Genomic DNA, 23,436 nt, shown 5'->3' with positions numbered 1-23,436 from the left:
AAAGTCTGATATGGACAGTAAATTGCAGGCCACCTTGCTGAAGGAATCAGGAGGTACATCCTGTTCCTGCAGAAGAAGATGGAGTATTGAAATTTTCCTTGGGTCAGCATTTCCTTTGATACACTGAATGGTTGTTCTCAGTTTATACACTGAGTACTTTACTAAACAGCAGCTCAGGCTGTTTCAGTTTACAGACCTTTATTTCCTCTGTAGCAGATAGATTGTTTTCACTCTGGAAAATAACTTTTTCCTTCAGGGCACAGACTTCTTGTTATTGCCAATTCCTCAAAGCAGTGGTGAGATGACCAGAGGAGCCTGATCAGACAGTTAATCACAATAAAGACATTGCTTTTGCCATGGTATTTTCAGCTGACTTGACCTGCCAGAAAATTATCAAAAGCTCATGTTCACAGGCTGTTGGCTGTGAAGGGGAATAGCTGTTTCCTGTTATTAACAGTGCTATGCTAATAAGTCCCTTTAAGTTCCACATTCTCCACCACTGGGGATATGATCTTAGAGACGCCTGTGTTTCATGGAAGACTGTTCATGCCATTCCCGAGTCTTTTGTGCAATCTGTCTTGTCCTGTTTTACAGAAAAGCCGTTGAATACTAAGTTGGTCATCAAGAAGTAATGTAATCTTAATTACATCTTTATAATACTGAGCTACTGAAAGTGGTTTCTTATTGAAGTGTAAATATCTGTGCACTTTCACATTGCTTTCGCTCAGATACCCCCACTCCCTATCCAAAATAAAACTGTAAACAGCTGTTATGCCTGGTTCTGTTCACAAAAACTCAATAGTCACTGTTGTAATCTTTTTAAATATAAAGATTGTGAGCTTTTTATTCATCCTGCTTTTCCACTTATATTGAAAATCTTTCCAGCTTGTTAGGAATTTTGTCATCGATATAGTCATTACGTAGTCCTGCTATCAGCTTTAAGCTTCACACTGGTTTTAGAAATTGTCAGTAGGATAAAAAGTTAATAATAGGAAAGGTAAAGCTTTCCAAGGGAAGCTGTCTGGGAGTATAACTTGTTGATGAAATGTGCTGGTGAGAACTATGCCCTATGACAGTTCAGGCCTCCAGCTATTTCCATTTGCAGCGTGTGACACATTACATAAATGCTAAGCCGATGTCTGTAATTTTAACTATGTCTCCTTGTCTCATTTCAGATTGATGAGATGAACATCTATGGAAATACTGCACTTCACATTGCCTGTTACAATGGTCAGGACTCTGTTGTTAATGAGCTGATTGACTATGGTGCTAATGTAAATCAGCCTAATAACAATGGATTCACCCCCTTGCATTTTGCTGCTGCCTCCACTCATGGAGCACTGTGTCTTGAACTACTAGTGAATAATGGGGCAGATGTTAATATTCAGGTAAAACTTGAATACCAGCTTTACAGTTTTACTTTAGCCTATTTTACATGTCTCAGGAGGAAATTGTAACAACAGCTACAGCATGGCTCTAAATCCTTGATGGAATTGGAGTGATGCTGAGAATGTTGATCATGAAAGTGTTTGGGTGAGATTACATCCCAGCAGGGCAGCTTGCAGTGCCTTGATAAATGAAATAAGAGCTCTAAACTCCAGGCCAACCACTTTCATGAAGACATGAAAAAGTATTAAAATATAGTCCCAAGACCTCTGTCCAAATGTTATCTCAGGGAATGGTGCTAAGTCAAAGAACTATTCCTTTTTAGTGTTTTTCTTCCCCATATAATGTAGATTTAATTAAACCTGACTCCAAAAAGTTCCCTTTCCAGGGTTGCTTGTTGCCTACTTTAGACCCCCAGCTTACAAACTCTGATGCTCCTTAGGATAACTGAATATTCTTGAAGGCACAGTCTTGATGAAGCTGAAAGGAACTTGCTGTTATCCAGCAGAGGGTACTGGTATAACTATTAGAAAACTTGAGGTCTTCTGAGTTCATACAAGATTTTGGCTACTTTTCTTAAAAATTTTTGAATTTCAGTTTCCCATCTATGAAACTGGCATTTAACTTCCAGCATTTAACATCTCTGGCAAGTCCCTTAAGATCAGTGAATAGTCAATGCACTGTTTAAACTCAGAATTATTAAGAAGAAGTTAGGGATTGTGCTTGCCAGTGAAGGTGAAACCCCATGCCAATAAACATGAAGTGATGTGAGTGGAGGCCGGTACCACTCCCATTTCTTTTCTCATTGCTCAGATTTCCTGGTCTGTTTCTTTCTGTAAAACCCAAAACATTGCTCTGTACTCGCTGTATCTTTGCTTTCATAAGCCTTCACATGCTAAAGCAGTGCTGTGTTTCATTCCTGGCAGAGTAAGGATGGGAAGAGCCCCCTGCACATGACAGCTGTCCATGGGAGGTTCACGCGCTCGCAGACCCTCATCCAGAACGGTGAGTTTCTGGGAGCCCCTGGAGTGGCTGGCTCTCCCAGAGATCAGGCGTGTCCACTGTTGCAGTTTTCAGTTCTTCTGGCCCAGAGGGCAGCTCCATGAACTTGTGCCTTTGAGCTGAACTGACAGCCCTCATTCCATCATGTCATCACAACCTCAGATTTTGGTTGGTAACAAAATTCCATAATCTTCCAGCTGACAGTGGGCCAGATGATCTACTGAGATTCTTAACCTGAAAGCAAGAGTTCATAGGTGTATTCAGGCCTGTTTTCTGCTGAGAAAGATGTACAATTTTCTCGTTGTCCTCCTTTGGGAGCCCTGGTGTTCTTAGAGCTCAAACCATTTTTTCTACTCTGCACTCAGCAGCTGTGCTTTTCTCACCATCCCTTGCCACTGTCTCCATGAAGTGTTGCATATGTACTCAGCAGGGAGGAGCAGTACTGCCTTGTTTGTTCTGGCATAGCCAGGATTCCTGATTATCTGTCATTTTTCAGGCAACTTTTTTTGTCCAAGAATACTATAGAATATAGCAATTATTCTTGTTGGAGATCTGGCAGAGGTCTGTTTCTGAATGACAGAGGTTGCTATTACTGATTCTTTACTTAAGCTTCCCAGTTTGGGCTACTCCCTGAGACAGGATGATCTGGGCTTTGTTCATTGCTTGGTTTTTTTTGTTTTCCAAAATCCCAACTTGGAACTGAAGTGTGAAATATTGGAGATGGTTGAACAATTGTGCTTTAAATGTAATGACACATTTAAACAAGATTGTCTTTTAAAATGGAGGTCTCCAGTAGATCATGCTTCTTTCAGGTCATCATGCAAATTGTTATCTCTCTCCTGGGATTAAAAAAGAAGTAATAATAAAAGGGGGTTGGGGCAAAATGCAAGAAACTGTGCTTTACTGCAGTTTTTAGTTGTTTAGTCTAATAGGCTCAGGCTTAGAGCCATTGTTTGCTCACTGTTGGATTTGTGTGCGAGAGGACTGGCAGTTCTTCATGTGCCCTTCAGGCCTCTCTACTCTTCTTCCACTTACTTGGGTTTCACTTTTTTCTTTCTTGGTTTTCTGCCCCTCTAATTTTAGTGTTGTACACAGATCTCATTGCAAGTGACTTTATGCCTCATTGCCATGGGATCTTGGGGAAGATGAAATGTCAATGATTTAAAGCAATAGAGTTTCATTCTGCAGTACTTAATGAGCTGGCTAACTGTGTCTCAATTTCTGGTTGCTGTCTCTAGCAGCTTGTAGATGAAGAATGGATTACCTTAAAATTGGAAAACTGCAAGTGTGATACCTTTATTTAAAAATGAGGAAAAAGAAATGCTGGGGAATGTTACATAGGTCAGCCAAAGTGGGCAATATCTTGCATAGATTTCTCAAGAGTAAAAGAAGCTGGAACATCACAGTTCTCTTCTACAGCAGTTTAATAGGCTTTGTAAACACAGCACACTTTTCTGACTTTTCCGTGTGCAGTTCTGTTTGTGGACCTCCTCTGGTGGATGCTCTACCCCAGGGAACCTGTTCAAGCATTTCACTGACCTTCATTCACCATTAAAAAATTAGAAATTAGAAAGGTTGGAAGGAACCTTAAATATCATCTAGTTGTAGCCTGTCTGCCATGGGGAGGGCATGCCTTGTACTAGATCAGGTTTCTCAGAGCCTCATCCAGCCTGTCCTTGAACACTTCCAGGAATGGGGAATCCACAGCTTCTCAGGGCATGTTGTGTAGTGCTTTACTAGAGCTCTTCCTGTTGCAATTAAACCCTGTGAGTAGCAGACATGTAGTAAATATTACCATATCCTGATGTTAGCAAGACTTTTTACATGCTTTCAGGAAGCATTCTCACAGCAAACCAGCAGAGTATTAAAATACTACAGTGCTAGTGCATAATTGATTGTAAAACTACACTCAGAGATTAGTAATGAATGAATTGTTGTTGAAATGGAAGGTGTAGTGAGGGAGTTTTCAGTTTCCCTTCTGAGTCTGGAACTATTCAGTATTTTCATTAGATGCTTGGATAATGGAATAGAAAATGTGCTTTTAACATTTGGAGAAAAAAAATGGAGTTGGGAGAGACTTAGTTTGGCAGAAGGTGGAGTCAGAATGAAAAATGATCCTGTAGAACTGGAGACAGAGGTTGTAATGCAAGTTTAGCAAAAGAAAAATCACCCACAGAGGCAGGAGTATCAGCTGGACAAGTTCAGAATGTCAACAGCCAGGTGGGTGGCAGTCCCTCCAGAAGGGATCTGGGGCTTGTAGAGGATCAGAAAGTTGTTGACCACAAGTCAGCAGTGTTGTGGTGCTTAAAGAAATGGATAATGGATGTCCATGGTGCTGTGCAATGTCCAGGAGTGCACAGATAGGAGTGTAGCCAGCAGGCATGAAGTAATCCTGTTTGCTTAGCTCAGCATTGGGAGATGTTAGCTGTAGTACTGGTTTTGGCTTTTGCTTCCACAAGGATGCAGGCCAGCTGGAGAGGACTGGGGGAAAGAGAGAATAGTTGGAGTGCAGTAAACCTGACTGGCAAGGAGAGACTGAAAAAGTTACAGTTCTTGGTCCAAAAAGAAAACAGGGACTTGCCTGTAATCTATCTAAAGAAATAATCCATTTTTCCTCCTTATGTGAATAAAACACAAGATGCCAGGTTTAAATTGCAAAAGGAAAAGTTCTACATAAGCACTGTTTGGTTGTGCTCTGGTAAGACACACAAAAAGCACACAGCACATTTGTTTGCAGTGTGTTCCTGATGGCCTCTGGAGTGAACTCTAATTTACACTGTTGTACAGATAAGGCTGAGTGGCAATGCCTTTACAAATGAGGGTGCAGTTTCAGCAGATTATTTTGTAGTTTATTTCAGGGCACCCATTTGTACCTTTAGATAGGCAGCAAATCCAAATCATGTACCTGACCCTTGTACATCATCCCATTCCCACCACTCTTCCCCACCACTGCAGGTGGAGAGGGAGGTGTGAGTGCTGCTGCAGACCATGGCTGACAGCTGAGAGCTTGCTGTGTGCTGGTCCTTGCTCTGGGAAACTCAGTGTCTCTGTGGCTAAGAGAGCAGCTCGGGGCTGCTCATGGTGCTGAGACAAACAGCACTTGTGGTCCCTGGTTCATGCTGACTTTTTCAGTGTTAATCTGTATGAAAATCTCTTCTGCAGGAGGGGAAATCGACTGTGTAGATAAGGATGGTAACACGCCTCTGCACGTGGCTGCAAGATACGGACACGAGCTTTTGATCAACACCCTCATAACCAGCGGAGCCGATACTGCCAAGTAGGTGCCTCAAGTGGAGCTTGTTTGTAAGGATCAAGTGTTGTGTCCAATGCCTGGAAACACAACTGCTTCTGAAGTGGGAAGGTTAAAACTGACAAGCATAATTGTACTGTACTTCAGTGGGTGACATGAGACTAAAATATGAACAATTGGGAAGTGTGCAGGGGAAGCAAACTCTGCTCAGTTCCTGTTGTTCCCACTTGCGTGATTACAGGTTGCACAAGCACTGCTTCTTTTCCCTGAAGCATTGATGTGGGACAGTGGTGGTAATGTACATGGAGTAGGGATGTGTGTGTGTATATATATACACACAGAGAGTTCTTGAGTATTGTTTAGTTATGCTCAGGTTCCTAGGGTCTGTCAAAAGGAAGTAGCAAACCTGGGCATAAAAACAGGGGTATGAGATCAGGATAATGTAGTGCCATGAGGGATATCTGTACCAGGTGTTTCAGAGCAACATCTGATTTCATGAATGTAAGGTTTTGGAAATTACCTCCACATGTCTCTAAAATATAATTTTTCTTTTACATAGAACCTGCCCTAGAAATCAGGGGCTTCTCTTGATGTACCTAGTTAGGAAACCCTGCTTTCAAATGCAAATGACTGGTTTGAATTTGGGAGAGAATTGCAGCTCTCAGTATTTTGTTTATTTGCTTGGTGGTGTTCATGCAAGTGACACATTTGCCCATTCTTCTTTGCTAAGTACAACTGTCACCCTACAAACTCAGAACGTGGAACAGATCTTCAATTGGCATGAATAATGCAATTCCACAGGTTTCAGCTACTGTCACTGGGTTTTATTAATACAGCTAGCATGAAGATCTTGGTATCTTAACAGAAATGTAGTTTTTTCCTCTCTCCTTCTCCAGTACAGTCAGTCACTATTATCTTGAGGTTTTAAGGGAAAGTGAGATGCACTGGGATAGCCCACTCCACTCTTGGAATCAGGGTTATCCAGTTAGAAATTTCTATTTCACAGTTGGGTAACTGGAACATTGATCAAATAAAATACTTTTTCCAGCAGCAGAAATAAGTGAAATAAGAAGTTGGCTCAGAGATAGCAGGCAGATGGAAATGATGCTACTGCCTGTGCTAAATGTGCTTTCAATATGTGCTGCATGTAAATAACTCTGGGTGAGCTCCCCAAATAGGTTTAGGAAAGAAAATTCTGCAGCACTGTTCACCAGTGCAGACAGCTTGGCCAGGCTTTAAGGCAATGCACTGCAAGGGCAAGTGTCCAGGTGATAGGAGGAACCAGTGTGAACAGCACTGCAGAAATGGGACACAGGCTAGCAAAGGTGCAGATAGTGGATTTCAGTGGAAACCAGCCAAAACATCTGCTGGGTGGAAATCTTGACCAAAAAGATGAATAGTACTGTGTTAGATAACTAGGTGGAGGAGGAGGCAGAGGGAAATATGCAATGTCCAATGTTCCCTTAAATAAGTGAATCCATGGCTAGAAAATGCAACCTGTTTGTACAGATGCAGCAGCTCAGTGGAGCTTGCAATGTTTTCTTCAAAGAACAGGCTGTCAGATCATCTCTTAATAGATTTACTCTAAGATATAGATGCTGCTAATAGTAAAATTCAAATCTGTATGGCAGCACAAGTCAGTGTAGTGAAGCAGCAAGGAGGACATGTGAAGACAGAGAAAGAATGGGCCTGTGGGTTCAGGAAATAATAAATTTTTGAAAACAAACCCAAATTAGTTAAATACATTTATGTATAAAATCCTGGAGATAGCAAGATATATTTGTAAATATCCACATAAAATTATTGTCTTAAGCTTCCTAAGTAATTATGATTTATGGTGTCTAGAAAGACAAGATCTTTTGTCTTTGGGTCTGTATCTGAAATCCTCTCCTATGAGATGATCATACTCTCCCATCCACCAATTGTCTCACAGAAGTGAAGGACTGATAGGAATCCATCTGCTATTGTTCCGGAGTTTGTAATTTAAAAAAAAAATCTGCTGGAGCAGGCAGTAGATGATAATCTTGTCAAGCTAGTTGTTTTCAGAGGCTCCATGTTTATGTGCACTTGGAGAACTGCCAGCAGGATAATATTTCTAGAATAACAAGATGCTTTGCACAAAACAATGCTGAATGAAAGACACCAAGATGTCCAGACCCAAAAGCATTCTAAGACAGTGAGCAGTGGCATGCCTAGGGACTGAACTGGCATGATTTCCTGTTATTAATTAAAGTTGCTGAGTGCTCAGCTTGTTTAAAAACTACATGTTTGCCTGATATGGAATTAGACTAATGATAAACAGGCTCAATCTAAAGGCGCCCTTTCTTTTCTTACCCATCATGTCTGCTCTGAAAGTTTATTGTGTGATTGAAAAGAGGGAGGAAAAAGTGAAAGGGGAGGTGAGGAGAGTAGCTGGAGCAAATAGGAAGATTAGATTATTAGTTCTTAGGCTGTGGAGGAAAACTGACATGGGAGCCTAAAGGAAAGTGTGAAGAGTCATCTGCCAAAAAAAATTTTAGAAATAATATAGAGAAGATTTTGGCATTTACATTTCCCTCAGAATGGCAGTTGCTGTATGTGTAGCTGGTGCAGAAATTTGTGGCTCACTGGGCAATTGTCTCCAAGCAGTATCTGCTCTCTTACTTCCTCCCCTACCTTGGCTTCGCCTGGAACTTTTGCAAACCATCCTGCCACATTCTGTTCAAAGCAAAATGCCAAGATTTTGCTACATCAGAATATTTTTAACTCTCAAGAAGGCTGTTAAGGAAATACAGATAAAAATAATGGCAGGCACCAAGAAAGAATCTTCCTAGAAAAGCATGAGAAAATGTTGCCTTTCTGCAAGGAGCTTTTGATGTGCTGTGTGTGTATGTAACCTGCATTTTCTCACAAGGCTGTTGTCCCTTTCAGGTGTGGGATCCACAACATGTTCCCTTTACACTTAGCAGCACTGAATGCCCACTCAGACTGCTGCAGGAAATTGTTGTCATCGGGTGAGTAAATCCCCCAGTGTCCCTGGAACTCGAGCAGTGTTTGTCTGTGCTGCTTGCAGTCCCTTTCCATGTTTGTTGTGAGTTATTCTAATGAAAGTGCTGCTGTGTTGGGCTGTGTGGGGCAGTGCACCAGAGCATGCAAGGCTTTCCCAAAGCCATGCTGGTACTTCCTGTGTTGTTCATGTCCAAAGCTCTTTTCTCCCTGCAGAGAGTTTAGACTCTGGGGAGGGAGAAAATTTAGAACCCCTTTCCAAACTGTAGGAATGTGAGATCTTGTTTTGCTTTGGGGATTCTCCCCCTTGCCCACCAGAGGAGTAATTCTGAAATTATCTTCTTGGGGTCTGCACTGGCACAGGGATTTACAGTTCACTGATGATGATGATGATGTATTTTGCATGCAGCTAAAGTGTGTTTTTGAATCTGTAGTTAAGAACTTAGGCTGGCCAAAGCTCTGGGGGCATGAGAGGGAAAATGAATGGAAGTGCAGTGTCAAGAGAACAGGCTTGGGATCCTCACCAGAGCCCAAAGCAAAGGAGCCAGAACTTACTTATGCAACCATTTCAAACGAGGCAGTAATTAGTGGCCAAATCCCAAATTCTGCTTTTTCCAGGCAAGAGTTCCTATGAGTTAAAAAATCCTGACCCAGATCATATGAGTTTTCTAGAAAACTCCTTCATTACTTAACATGTAAAATGTCCTACAGCTACTTTTCCCCCTTAACTTGAGTCCTGTAGGGTATAAAAGAAATGTGAAAAATGGTAATTACATACCCTATTATATTGAGACTTGGTGTGCTCTGGCCTTGACCACTAGACAGGAAGAGAAAACACTCTGGATGACCACAGTTAGCACTGTCAGGCTGCAGCCTTGGCCTCGTGCATCTTGATGAATATTCCCATGTGCTGCTGGAAGCCTCTTCCCAATCTGACAACCACACGCCATGAAAACAGCCCCAGTTCATGTTTAGGCTGACTCTGTGGTTCTTCCTCATGTCTCCATGTTCTCTGTCTTCCTGTCCTGCTGTCTCAGCCTCCCAAACACCCATCCCAGGCTGCAGACAGGGGTGTGGAGGAGCTGGGTGTAGAAATAGGCTCCCGTCACTGTCACAGCTCCTCTTTTATAGCGCTGCCAGTGCCAGCAGCTGCTCGCCGTCCCCGTGCCAGCCTCTCTGACTGTGCCTTGCCTTCTGCTTTCTTCCCAACTAACTGATTTTTCTGTCTCTGCGATGTTTCCTGTGGTTTAACTAGGACAAAAGTATAGCATAGTGTCCTTGTTTAGTAATGAGCACGTGCTGTCTGCAGGCTTTGACATAGACACCCCCGACAGCTTCGGGAGAACGTGCCTGCACGCGGCCGCTGCCGGAGGGTGAGTACCTGCACTGAGGCTGCTCTAGGGCATCCTGGGGCACATTTGGGGCCAGCCAGCTTGGCTGTGCTATCCACAGAGGAATTTATTGCTGTGCAAGGCAGCCTGATGCCATAGTTTGGGTCATTTTAGGCTCTCTTTTGCCCCTGCCCTTGTGTGGGGTGAGCTGGGTTGATTTGAAGCATGCGTTTCAGGCAGAGGGGAATACTCTTCCTTTTCATGCCCTGAGAAGGCTGTTTCAGCTTTCAGGCCTCAACAGTCACCAATGGGCCAGCAGTCTCCAGGAAAGCATCGGTCTGTGGGGAACACCCAGTGAGGAGCTGGAGCTCCTGGCATGCTGCTGGCAGGGGAGGTACTCCTGGCCTCCATCTCTGGAGCATGTCCTTGTCCGAAAATGCAGCTGTGCAGCAGTGCCCATCAGGTTGCAGCCTTGGAGTTCAAATGTAGTTCATCTCCCTCTCTTTCATTTTTCAGGTGCAATAAGTTTCTAAAAGAAAAAACAATGAACTAAAGCAACAACAAAAAAATAACCAAAACCAAACCCACAGCCTCCAAATTAGAAAGTGAGAAGGCTGCCCCTCTCTCAGGGTGATGCGTTCCTGAAAAGTGCTGGAAGGGCAGAAAAGTGAAATCGAAGTGGAAATTGAAATGCTTCAATTTAAGATGTAAATGTAGCATCCAGTTATTTTAAATATTTCCAGATAATCCAGTCAGTGAAGTGTTGAGAGGTTAATCTAGCAAAAGGACACAATGTTTGGCAAGCATTGAGTTTTGACTCTTCTGTTTGAGTACTTTATGGCTCAGAAGACTGCTGAAATGGAGCCTTGGCTACAGCCCTTGAATTCTCTGTGGTTATAATAAGCAGAAATGCTCATCCACAGCAAATACTTGGCAGTCATTCTGGAAGTTGCTTTTTCTTCTCAGTGGACCAAAATCTGTATCACAAAGTTTTTGTTTCTGAGGGGAAAAAAACCCCAAACCCTAATAAAATTGATCCAAATATTGGTTTTATTATTGTTTTGGTATTATTTATCTTGATACTATTTTCACTTTAGTGTAAGAGGTACGACAGTTACTTGGATGGAGATTATTTTAATATTGTTCAGATGCTACCTCTTTGATAAGGTTGCACCCCAGAAGGATACTAAAAACATCCTGGAAGTCATAAAGAGAAGGAGAGGCTTCAGTAAGAAGCAAAAGTGACTCATGAAAATAAACCATATTTTCCCAGTGGTTTATTATGATTGTCATCACTAGCAAGCGTTTTTATTTTTAGTGCATTGTGGTGAGTGTTCCATAGTTATTTTATGCAACAGCAATTTAGAGTTGGGATCGACATACACCAAAATATTGCATTATTGCACCCAGTCCCTTTTTTTTCTGTAGTTGGAGATCTACAAAAGCCATTAGTGTATTTCCTGACACAGGCCTCTTACTGCCATCACATTAATGGGAGTTGCATGGGTGCTAGGGAAAGAATTTCAAAGGTCTGCTCATCTGATTGTGAGCACAAGTGATGCCCCTGTGAAACACAAGCAGTCTTGGAAAGTGCTGCACTACTTTGTCATTTTCTGGCTCAGAGTCCTACATTTATTTTTTTGAATTACAAAAGATCTCAGAATGCAGCTGGTTTGTTTTCTATTAAAAATTACCTGGCTTTAAACAAGACGAAGAAACAGCCAGGATGTGGTAAATTCTCCTCCACTTTTATAAATGCAGTGTTGATGTGACAATCACTATAATAGCCACACCCCTTTGCTAACAAAGCACTTGGAGATGGGCTTAAATCCATCAATAGTCAACAAATCATATCAGAATATACCTACAAGTGATTCTTGTGATTATATTTCGTTAAATAAACAGGATTTGAGCAAAGTGCTTACTGTTGAATGCTCTGCTGAGTGGGGGTGGATTTCGTTAAATGTCACCTCTTCATTATTAGACTGGCATTTCATAAGCTAGCAACAACTTAATTTTAAAGTTCCCTTATTAAATACCAGGTCAGAATGGGTGCACTGCAGTACAGCTGCCATTGAAAATTTCCAAACATACTGATCACATTTACTGTGCTCTCTTTGGAAAATTAATTATTTTCTTCTGCAGAAGAGAAGATTGAGGTTTTCTAGTGAAAAAAATAAAAAGAAAATAATTTATTTTTAGAGCTTCACTTTCTGTTTGATTGAATTTTATGTTATAGTTTTTGCACAGCAAATAATACAAAAATAACTAGAGTAACTTTTTCCTTTTGGGGGGCAGGGGGAAATGCAGGTGTAAGCTTCTGTTTTATTCACGTTTTGTTTTCTTTACTTCTCTTTCCAGTAATGTAGAATGTATAAAACTCTTGCAAAGCAGTGGAGCAGATTTTAATAAGAAGGACAAATGTGGAAGGTAGGTAAATTACAAAGCTCTTTTAAAAAAGAAAGAATCTATCAGGCAAGGAAGAAAGGCCGCCTCAGACTGAAAATCATATGTTCTATGAAAAATGGTAGCAAAATCAGGTAGTTTGGCCTTCTCTGCAGAACCCTTGCTGCTGCAGTTTCATGCCAGCCCCACAGGTGCAGGCTTCATTAAATCCATTAAAGCTATCCCACCCTCTTGAGTTTTTCTTTTTAAAAATATCACAGCTTTTCTTTTTTCCTTACTGCCTAAATTCTTGTGCTGGTGTTCCCAAGACAGCACCTGAGCTATGATGGCAGGACAGCTGCCATTGGCTGTGCTTCCTGGAGGGTTTTCCCCCCTCAGAAAGCGTTGCTATGCCAGCTGAACAAGATGCTGTGATGGACACGGTGCTGTGCTCTGCCTCCCAGCTGGGAGAAGGAGCGTGTCTGCAGGGCCACAGCAGAGGCTCTCACAGGCTTCAGGCTGTTTGCAGGACAGAGATTGATGCTCTGTATCCTGTTAGGCTTCGTAGCAGTACCAGAACTTCCTATTAGTGCAATATTTTGTTAAATTTCCATAAAAGAAAGCGCTGATATTGACTGCTGGAAATCTGTAGGAATGCAGCAATGAAGATTTATCTTTATCCTCCTCAGTACATGTTGGAATATGAGGTAACAAATTGCCACTTATGTTCCAGGACACCTTTGCACTATGCAGCTGCAAATTGTCATTTCCACTGCATTGAGACCCTGGTGACAACAGGAGCCAATATTAATGAAACAGACGACTGGGGACGCACCCCTTTGCACTACGCTGCTGCTTCTGACATGGACAGAAAGTAAGAGAGCTCTGGGGAACTCCTGCCTCAAGTGTTTCACTAAACCAGTGTCATTTTAGTCTCTTCATGGTGCTCTGCTGTTTGAGCCAAAAGAATGATCCCACTAGCACAGGAATTTCTCTCAGATGTGTGCATAGCTCCACAGTGGGTTGCTGTGACTGGAAGCCAAGCCCCCAGATGATGTGGCATTTCAGCTCCACGGTTTACCTCTGGAGGAGGACACAGTTCTGCAGCCAGCCTGCCCTACAGAACTATTTTCACAGTGTTGTGTCCTCTGTTTTCCTCTCTGTGGTTTCCTCACAAGATTAAGCTCAGACAATTTTCTGCATTTGCTTTGCAAGTCCATCAGAAGGGATAGAGCAAGAGATGGCAGGAGGAGAGGTTTTCTAGTGGGACTGCAGTGACAGACAGATATTTGGCATTTTGACAGATTCGTGGGAAGGGTGGGATGGATCTAACCATCAGTCTCACTCCACTGTCAGAGCAGATAAAAATGCTCACCCTGTCCAAACAGGTTGCCTTTTTAGAGAGATGTCTGAGGAATAGCCTTTGTCAGAACGCAGTGGTGTTCTTGTGAGAAGGGGGGGAAACAGCTGCAAAACTTAGAAATGCTGTGGTTTCTGACTGCAATTTTAATTCCCAGATAGTTGAACATTCTGCCAATCTCTTCCTTATAACATACTGTATAAACCAGACTCAATTATCCTGTTAGCTCTCTCTTAAAACTGTTAGCAAACTGTATTTATTTTAGGTCATCCTATGTTTTTCTGTCTCACAGTGTCTGTCTCTAGACACTAAGGATCTAGTTTTTGCTTTCTTGTATAGTGAGGTGTGGTGAAAGTACAGCTGCATCTCTCCTAACAGAGCTCCACCTCAGTGCCATGGCAGGGGAAGTCTGGTTTAACTTTATGGCAGAGTTCTGAATGCCACATCAGAGCCTCGAGAGCTTCTTCATAATTTTCTGTGATAGTGCTGATATAAAAAAGGTCTTCCCCATCACCCTCAAACCTGGACAGTGCTGGGGAGAAGGAGGCAGAGTCATCAGAGGTCTGTGCTTGGCATGAAAACCCGTGTAAGCTTGTAGGAAGGCTTTCACCACTGCCTGTTTCTAATTCTGTCCTACCAGGGTGAGGTGTTACTTGGGGGGGTTGAGAATGATGATTCAGTGTGTGTTTTTCAGCTTTTGGTTCTTGGTAGGTGAGGTTCCTGCATTTAAACAAGCTCTTGGTTAACTTCAGGATGTTTCTACTTTTATCCCTCATTTAAAAAAAAAAAAAAAAAAAAGCTTATTTTAGTCACATCCTGAACTCTGGAAGAAGTATATGGCTTTTATTTGTCCTCACAATCCAAACCTAAATTGATTCTGATGTGGTGATGCTGTCTTCTCGTTAAATTTTTCAGTTTGAGATGTTCTGGAAGAAGCCTTATTACATAGATCAAATGCTATTTGCAGACCATGATTTTATAGGTCAGCAAATCTTTTTTTTTTCCTGCTGAATGTCAAAAAACTTGCAAGGTCAGGCGATCTCATTCCAAAGAATGTTCATCATTAACTCTGGATGTGGGTAGTTAATGTGCAGGGAGAAGAACCTGACTGAGATCACACAGTGTTGCCAAGATATTTGACAGAAAGTGAGGCCAGTCAGCTCATGCAGACTCGAGACAGTGATTTAGTATCAGTGATTAAAGTTGCTCTAAATCCTAAGTGCTAGAGAAGAACCAGCAGCTTACTGCAGGAGAAAGCAAAGTGTAGTAATCCTGAGTTACTCTCTGGAAAGGAAAAAACATTGCTGTGGTTGAAACAGAAGGATTGTAGAAAATGTTGGTCAAACTGTACCTGATAGAAACCAGAATTAAAAATTATTTTTCTTCCGGCATTCACCTGGGGGGCAATAAACTGCCACACTATGGTTGTCTCCCCAGCTTTGAAAGCTTACTACCTGCAGACCTATGCAGTGCACTCATTTAACTCAGAATAATCCTCATTGCTGGCTGGAGGAAGTCAGCTCCTTGAAGAGGAGGTTGGGGGTGGGTAGCAGACTGCATCAAAATCACCGGTGTGGTATTTTGAGAATAAGTTGCATTTTTCTGTCCTCTGTGCTAAGAAGAAAGAATATTTTAGGTAACTCCCATGAAAATGCTGAAGAACTTGAAAGAGCCACTGAGATGAAGGAAAAAGAAGCTGCATTGTAAGTTTGGTGTCACAAATGCAGTTAGACTTCATTCCTGGAGAATGCCACGGCTTTGGCTTGCAGCCTTACACTCTGCTCTTGCTTGTCCTTTGCTCTGCTAAAAACAATGCTTGGCTTCAATGAGGGCTAACCTAAAGGAAAAAGCTCCACTCTTTTCTCTGTGCACATATTCCCTGGTATTTCTGTTTCTGTGCTTGTTGCTGTTTCTTAATGGAAGATGCACAGCTTCAATAATTTTATAGTTCTTTAATATCATGTGCTTTAGTATCATGCAGTGTCTTTAGTGTCATGCACAGTCTGTACGTTGCAAAAGGAAGTAGCCAATGGCTTTCTCAATGCATTCACTTGGATTAACATTTTCATCTGTTTGCTTAATGTTTTTTTTTAATCCCCTTTATGATATAATGGCCTTACATTCACTCCAGATTACAGGCTAGGCAAGGAAGTACTAATAACAAAATGACAGTACCTCGATGGTATAAGAGAAAGTGGCAAGAGCTGGAAAGAGTAAAAGGGATCTTTTGAAAAACATGATTGAAAAAAAGTCAATGAACAAGAGAATATATTCATGTAACTCAGTTAAATCTTTGTTCTCCAGCCTGCCCTAGTGCATGTTTGGAGACTGATGGTTTGATATCTGAGTTTTTGTGTGAGGAGTAGCAGTTCTAGGCTGTTTATGTCATATGTACAGAATCTTTCAGGTTTTGTAACAGAAAATCAATTTTGTAGACTAGAGTAGCCACAAGAGTTTGGTTGAAGATCTTTTCCATGAAGTTGATCTTCAAAGAGGAGTGGGGATTTTCTGTTTAAAAACATGGTGAATGTGAGGAGCTGTTGGTGAGAAGTGATTTGCTGCTCGAAGTACAGGATTCACTGCCAGATTTCAGTGCCACTTCCAGCTGCAGCAAGGGATGAGCCTGTTAAATCTTGGGAGCCCACATTTACCCCAGTGAATTGTCCACAGGTGTCTCGAGTTCCTTCTCCAGAACGATGCCAACCCCTCCATCCAGGACAAGGAGGGCTACAACACCGTGCATTACGCGGCTGCCTACGGGCACCGGCAGTGCCTGGAGCTGGTGAGTGCTCGCCTTGGGGCTTCCCTGTCTGCTGATAGGGAATGTGCCTGTGCCAGCATGGGGAACTCCCCCCATGGCTACTATTGGAGCTCTTTGGATAATAAGAAATCTGTAGAAACCTGCAATATGAGGCAGTAAACCCAAATATTTGCACCCAGATGTATCTTAAAAAATATGTTTATCTTGATAATCAAGTCCTTATTCAACAACCTGGTGCTTAAGGGTTGTCTTCGAGTGGAGTTTATGTATGCACAAATTAATTTTAAGTGTGATCAAAATATTCCCAGTGTATGCCTAAGTGCCAGGAGTAAGGGACAGTTCCTGGTAAATGACAGTGTATGTGCCTGATCCACCTGGCATTTTATCTGACCTGCATACTGACAGAGTAAATAACTTCTGCTTTATACCTGCAGGTTTTTTTTTGTCTCTGGCGAAACAATGGCAACATTGACCAAGTTACCATAATCAAGATCAACCTTATATGCAAAGCAGCTGAGAATTTTGGGGTTTTTAAAAAAAAAAATTAATTTTTTTTTTGTTATTCTTTTTTTAATATTCTGGGTCTGAGTGATTAGCAATTGCATCTTCTAAGATGCCAACAATTTTTAGCCAAACATTGTATTTGGGAGATGTACAGAATGGATTTATAGATGTATCTGACTTAAGTGTCATAAAGGTGGGAGTTAACTGCTTGATATACAGGATGATCCAAAATTATATATATGTAATATATATATTACATGTATTATTACTATATACATTATATATGCTATATAATAGGTAGTATATATTACATATCAATTGACTTTAATTGCTTCCAAAAAACTAAGCTCCAATTGGAAAATTGTATAGATATTCATGCTTTAGTGAGAACACTGTGTGTTGTTTAGTGTTATGTGTTGTTTGGTTCTTTCTTTCTGTGTTGAAGAGTCAAGTATTTGGTTATTGAGTAGGAGCTCTGCAGAGCACATGCTGCTTTCACACCACACGTGCCACAACAGGAAAACGCTGCAGCTGGCCTGCAGCTGGTTCCAGCAGCTTGGAAACCTGGGGCATTAGCTCTGCCAGGGCAGGCCTGGGGCAGAATTTCAGGTGGGGTGTTGAGCCTTTTTAGCTCCCACCTGCAAGCATGTATATTTAGGACACTTTAAATAGCACTGCTCCTTGTTGCTTGTGGCAGTGAGTTTGGCCTTGCCTTCTTCTGGCACTGATCACTGTGACTCTGCCTGTGGGGATGGAGGGGGAGCATCTTCATTGGGGATTCTCTTTCAGCCTCCCTGTCAGTCCCTGTGTGCTGTGAGGCACAGATTGGAAATGGAGCAAGGCCCCCTGTCTTCTCTTGTACTTGTGGCTGGGCACATTTCCTGCACATCTCAGTTGCAGGCAATGATCTGCTGTCAAATCCTGGCATTGCTTAGGCTGGGCAGACAAAAGGAAGAGCTGGGAATGCAGTGCATGTCAGAGGTGTTGGGTTTTCTTTTAATCTGGTGGGCCAGAGACAGCTGTGCAGCAAGTGTTCTATATTGAGGCAGATAAACTCCAAGTTCTTCCCTGTCAGTCTTCCTGTATTTGTGACTAAAGCTGCAGTATGGAAAACCAAGGTCAAGCATCATTTACAGAGTTAGAGTCACACAGCTATTGTGTGTACAGTGGTGAAAAACAACTGCCATGAATTTTAGTCCTCTGCATGCACAGGACCAGTGTTGTGTGCTGGGGTGCCAGCCTGAAACATTTGGGGAACCAGGATTTTTCCATTGGTGTTTGGAGGGTAACGGGCATGTCATTTTCTCTCTGGAATAGAAAGGGTAAATGTGTCAGAAAGCATTTGTGCTCATCCAAGAGCAGGACCAGGATCTGTCATCTTTGCACCCACTGGCAGAAGAAGCTGACTTAGTTTTTTTGTCATGAGTTACCAAGTCCTGAGTTTAACAGCTTTACATTTACATAACTCTAACTAGTTGATACAGGCATCACCATTACACTGATTTCTTTGCAATGCTGGGATTCAGGATGGCAAAAGGGCTGAAAACAAAGTCAAGTGGGATTATGTAAATAAACCATTATTTTTCAGTGCCATATTAGCTGTTATTTTACTATTTTATCCCCTGGGTAAATATTTTTGTTTGTTATTGATAGCTGATAAATGAAAATAACTAGGAATTATCTTGCCTAGAGCAAGACAGTTCTTTATGGTCCTAAAACCTGTTAGAGGAAAGAGCTCATATGAAATATGGAACTTTAATAAAACCTGTTAGAGGAAAGAGTTCATATGAAATATGGAACTTTAATTGTGGTCAAAACTAAGTCAAGGTGGGTACAACAATAATCTTGTTTTCCTATGAGTAATGACTGCTAGTAGTTCTCTACATACACAATACCAAACTTCAGCAAAATGTTAGGGAATTATTTTGGTGTTCCAGAATGTGTCAAGTTTATAAAATACCTTGTAAGATTTTTTTTTTATTTGCCTTCCCCCCTCCCCCCAGTTTTTAGTAGGTATTTAAAAGACCTTATTTCTAAATAAATGTTTACTTTTAAAAGTAAATCCAAAGAAAAAAATGTAATATCCAGTGGAGTTTCCTTCACTGGGTAATTTGGTCTGTGCTCTAAGCACCACAGTTTCTCAGCATTACAAAATATTTACACATTTGAATGCAGTTAGGGAAGGGCTGGTTTATCTATGGGAACGTATTTTCATTCTTTGACTTTTGTGTTTCCCGTGAGTCCAATACCTTGGCTGGAACTTAGCTACATTTCTTTGTGGGGAGGTGTTAGGAGAAATAAGGATTAAGAGTAAAAAGGTCATATCTTTGACCCAAACCAAGTTTATGTTCTGTGTGTTCAACCACAGGGCTCAACAAGAGAAGCTTTTTCCTGGAGGACCTTTAGGTTGTCTGGAATATTAGTGGGGTATTTGCCCTGCAGTGAGTGATGTGATGTTGCTAAAAAGAGAAGAGTGGAAGCTGATTCCTCAGCTGTCTCTCCATCTGTAGGGAGCCATTCATAAAGGCTGAATGGTGGGCATGTGTGCTTGCAAGCCACTGAAACTCCCACCTGCCTTCCTGCTTCTAGAAATAACCCCAGGTTTGTTTAGGCTGGGGATTACTTTGCTTACAGTCAGTGATACCGGTCATCACTGCTACCTGGTGTTTCAGAGCTGATCGCATTACCAAACTCCTTTAAAAAAAGAAAAATGTTGTGGATTTTTTTACATTTAAATGGTCTCTTATCACAAGAGCTTTATTGGTGTGAAAAGACTGGAATTTAAATTGTAATTTCACATTAGAATTCTACCCAGAGAGACAGTCAAGCACTTTGTGCTGATAAAACCAGGTTTCTGTGCAATGCTAGGCCAAACAGAATGAAATGCCCATCTCCTCTAGTGAAATCTCTTCTCTGACTGTAAGAAACAATGGATACTTTTTCTTTTAATCTGCTCTTCTCTTTATTCCATCAGCAAATGTAATTCCCTCTCTGACTAAAGAAATTGAATCATCACAGGGGCTAAATTGTTTAAGGATGGGAGGGGAGCATGGTTTAACCAAAAGCCGTGCCCAGAAGAAGAGGTAAATCCCTGTGTGTGTGTTGGGGAGCAGGGGCTGAGGGAGGTGTGTGGCCAGCACAAAGGCACACTGGGAATGGAGAGGCTGGGGAACACCTTTATCAGAGCAGCTCTGCACTGCAAGGCAGATAAGCCATGCCTTCCAACACTTGCTTCCTTAACCTGTGGAGAAATTGCAATCATTGACTCCATAAATCTCCAGTGTGGCTGCTGCTAATTACCTGTCTCCTATCAACACAAATGTGTTCATTCATCCATCTGAGAGCAGGACCTGGTAATTACTGATGAGTGAAGCACAGCAGGGCTGGGATAGGTGGTAAAAAGCTTTTATCCACGTGGGGATCTGGCTCCAATGCTTGTCCAGTGGCAGCCCCTGGGCCTCCTTCTGACCCAGATCTCTTTATTTAGGGGAAACAACCTGGGTTTTCTCCTTTATAGTTGCCTGTTTGTCTCCACAACCAACACCCTCTTTCTTAGAGGGAGCATGTTATCTGAAGCCAGGGGCAGCAGTGTTTGGTGTGATGAATTACTTTGTGTCTATGAGAGCTTTTCCATGTGGAGCAGAGAAGCACAAAGTCATTAACTTAAGTGGTTCTAAAAAGGAGAACAATTTAGGAACTTAATGTTCAAAAATAACTTTCATACTTCTAATTTGTCTGTCAGTTGTAGAATCCTCCAAATCGTGGTAGGCTGATTTAATTGGTTGAGTTTTGATGTCAGTATTTGTGCAATATGTACCCACTGTTTAAATAATCAATGGGAGCCCAAATATGCTAGATACACTGATACAAGTTAGTTTATAGAAGTGCAATTTGTCTTAGATTTTATGTTTTGGAAAGCAGATAATTTGGATTCTAAAAATGTTTTCTAAAAAGCTAATGCTGCTTAGGAAATCAACAAGGGCAGGGATTTACTGTTTGCCCTGGCACCCTGTTGGCACTTTGCCTTGTAGGATAGAGTATTGCTTAGCATCTCTGGGGTTTATTTTCTGTCTCTCTGACACATCTTGTCTTTTTTAGTCTGTGTTTTTATTTTCCTGGGGTGGAGAAGCAAGACACTCTTTTGACAGAGAACAGCAAGGCCACTGCAGAACTTAAGGAGATATTTTTCCTTCAGTTAGGAAAGAGATCACAGACTTCTGCCATTGCCTGAAATACCTTTCTCTGTATCTGTGTGTGTGGTGTTTAAATGTTATGTGTGAAGAATATCTGGCTCCCTCAAATCTACTGAATCCAAAGAAAAGGACATTTGATCAAGGCATATTGCATTGCATTAGAGTATCAGGCTCTCAGGAAGATCTGTGGTCACTGGGATTTTAGGGGTGCAGTCAGGTTTATTTATCCAAGGCAAGGTGTTTGCCTGCATGAGCAGAATTTCAAGCAGAAACTGTCGCTGTTTTATTGGTATTTGTAGGTTTACAAAGCAATCTCACTTCATTAAGCAAAGCCTCCCACTGTGTGTGTGTATTATGTATCTGTTGATCTGTGTTTTGTCAGTTGAGGAGATTGATCTTAAACATTGTCATTATTCTCCCCTCTTCCTTCCTCTCTTATGAAGTAATGTACCTGATATCTGTCCACAATGGCTGTGGGGTCATTGCTCCAGCAGTATTTCTGCTGGGTTGGACAGTGCATGGGGACAGACAGGGATGGGGCACACAGGCTCAGGTCCATGGTTCTGTTCATGCACTGCTTGCAATGCAGTTATTGTACAGGAAAAATAAACCAAGAAACATTTTCAGATTACCATTACACTTGAGTGTTTCTGTCTTTAATTATTCTAATTCTAATTGACATTTTTAATTAGATTGGAAGCAAAACTCCCTTGGATATAGTGAGTAAATGAAAAGCGATTGCATGTTGTGTATTTTTATTTCATCTTCTTAGTATTTTGCAAATCCTTGTATTCACTCTGGTGAAGCCTGAGGAAGAAGAATCACAACTCTTAACCAGCATGCCATGTACTTGAAGCAATTGCATGTGTGCTGCTTCTGCTTCCATTGGAATTCCTTCTTCCTGCTGCTTGCAGGCTCCAGCTTTGCCCGAGGCTGTTGCTTCTCCTCAGTCAGTCTTAGGGGCACGTTAGTGCAGTGCACGTACCTGGCTGGCATGACACTTCCCTGGATGTTAAAGTAACCTTGCATTTGGGAATGTGAAATGGAATCACACTTGGCTGTTTTCTGGAAGTTTGTGGCCAATTTTAAAGTGTTTTGGAGAAGAAATGTAAATTACGTGGCTTCAAGCGAGCTTGAATTTAAAAAGTACTTGTGTTTCAGAGTAGAGGCTCAAATGAGAGGAGAGTAGCAAAAATAACACTGAAATACACATTTTCAAAATTGACTGTCACTATATTTCACCAGTCCTCAAGTTTTCTATCTAAAGAGGAAACTTCTAATAATTTCTCTAAATATAAGCCTTCCTATACCTTTTGCACACCTGTACAATTTGCAAAAGTTGTCCTTAAAGCAAAGTGTGAGGTTTTACAGAACCTCTGAGATAGAATTTCTGGCCAGAAAGAAACATGATTTTGTGATTTGAGTGTGAAAGTCCCAGGTTCAAATCTCTGCTCTGACTGACACAGGAATTGGACATCTACATCCCAAGGGTTAACCAACATATGAGGCAGGCTGGTGCTGGGGCTGATCTCTCACTCTCATTTGGAGCTGTTCTGCATTGTTTAAATACTCCCTGGGTGACAATCACCTGTCCCTATGAGCCACTGAGTATGGCACTCCTGTGGCTTAACATGAAATGATTTTGTATGGAGTGGAAGAGCTCCAAGAGAAGATCAGAGCCCCAGCTGAGAACAGCTCAGGGCCTGGAGGCCTGCTCGAGTTTTACATTTAGACATGTTTAAAGCCCTGAACAGTGTTCTCTGACATGCCAGGTAAGTGTCCTGTTTGCATGGTGGTGACTGGTCTGTTGGGTATTGGGTACTTAAACTTTCTACTGGAGGAGTCGCACAGAGCCACTCACACATCTCTTCAGGCTCAGCCTGAGCTCTTGTGAAAATACTTATTGCTCAAGTTAATTTAACTTCACCCAAATCTGTGCATGTGAGTGAAATTGATGCCAGTACTGATGAATTGGATTTTTAAAGCCTGATCTTAGGAAAGCATCAGCACTAGGTTAAGAGGCATATTGGTTTTAACCTGATCAAATGAAAATAATTTGATCATGTGTATTTATGAATATGGAGAGAGCTTACAGGATTGCTTGTTCCCCTGAGGATATATTTGTGCCACTTCACCTTTGAATTTTTCATCAATTAGGAACAATTCTGAGATTTTTAAAATGTACTTCCCTGATTAGAGATAAAGTAGTGAAGAGGTTCATTTTACTGCTCTTTTCTGTATCATCAGAAACAACTGATGAGGGTTTTCAATCTTGTCCT

The 23,436-nt window shown here is 41.6% G+C and overlaps 1 protein-coding gene across 12 annotated transcripts in view; it reads left to right on the top strand.

The window, feature by feature from the left end:
- The window catches only part of ANKRD44 (ankyrin repeat domain 44), a 132,482-nt gene that overhangs the window by 84,481 nt on the left and 24,565 nt on the right, over positions 1 to 23,436 (top strand). For 4 of the 12 annotated variants that reach the window (XM_071434566.1, XM_071434558.1, XM_071434560.1 and 1 more), the window contains exons 8-17: positions 1,176 to 1,388; positions 2,313 to 2,391; positions 5,551 to 5,665; positions 8,549 to 8,631; positions 9,879 to 9,996; positions 12,316 to 12,384; positions 13,073 to 13,213; positions 15,319 to 15,402; positions 16,370 to 16,481; positions 21,850 to 21,876. In XM_071434566.1, the coding sequence (XP_071290667.1) occupies positions 1,176 to 1,388; positions 2,313 to 2,391; positions 5,551 to 5,665; positions 8,549 to 8,631; positions 9,879 to 9,996; positions 12,316 to 12,384; positions 13,073 to 13,213; positions 15,319 to 15,402; positions 16,370 to 16,481; positions 21,850 to 21,876 (1,041 nt within the window). The remainder of the gene's footprint in view (positions 1 to 1,175; positions 1,389 to 2,312; positions 2,392 to 5,550; positions 5,666 to 8,548; positions 8,632 to 9,878; positions 9,997 to 12,315; positions 12,385 to 13,072; positions 13,214 to 15,318; positions 15,403 to 16,369; positions 16,482 to 21,849; positions 21,877 to 23,436) is intronic. The other 8 variants (XM_071434568.1, XM_071434562.1, XM_071434565.1 and 5 more) reach the window with 6 other exon arrangements.

The sequence above is a fragment of the Agelaius tricolor genome, unplaced genomic scaffold (genome assembly GCF_023055355.1).
Source record: "Agelaius tricolor isolate 1412-34295 unplaced genomic scaffold, bAgeTri1.0.p SCAF_10, whole genome shotgun sequence".
Lineage (NCBI taxonomy): Eukaryota > Metazoa > Chordata > Aves > Passeriformes > Icteridae > Agelaius > Agelaius tricolor.
This window is presented reverse-complemented; position numbering and strand designations above follow the sequence as displayed.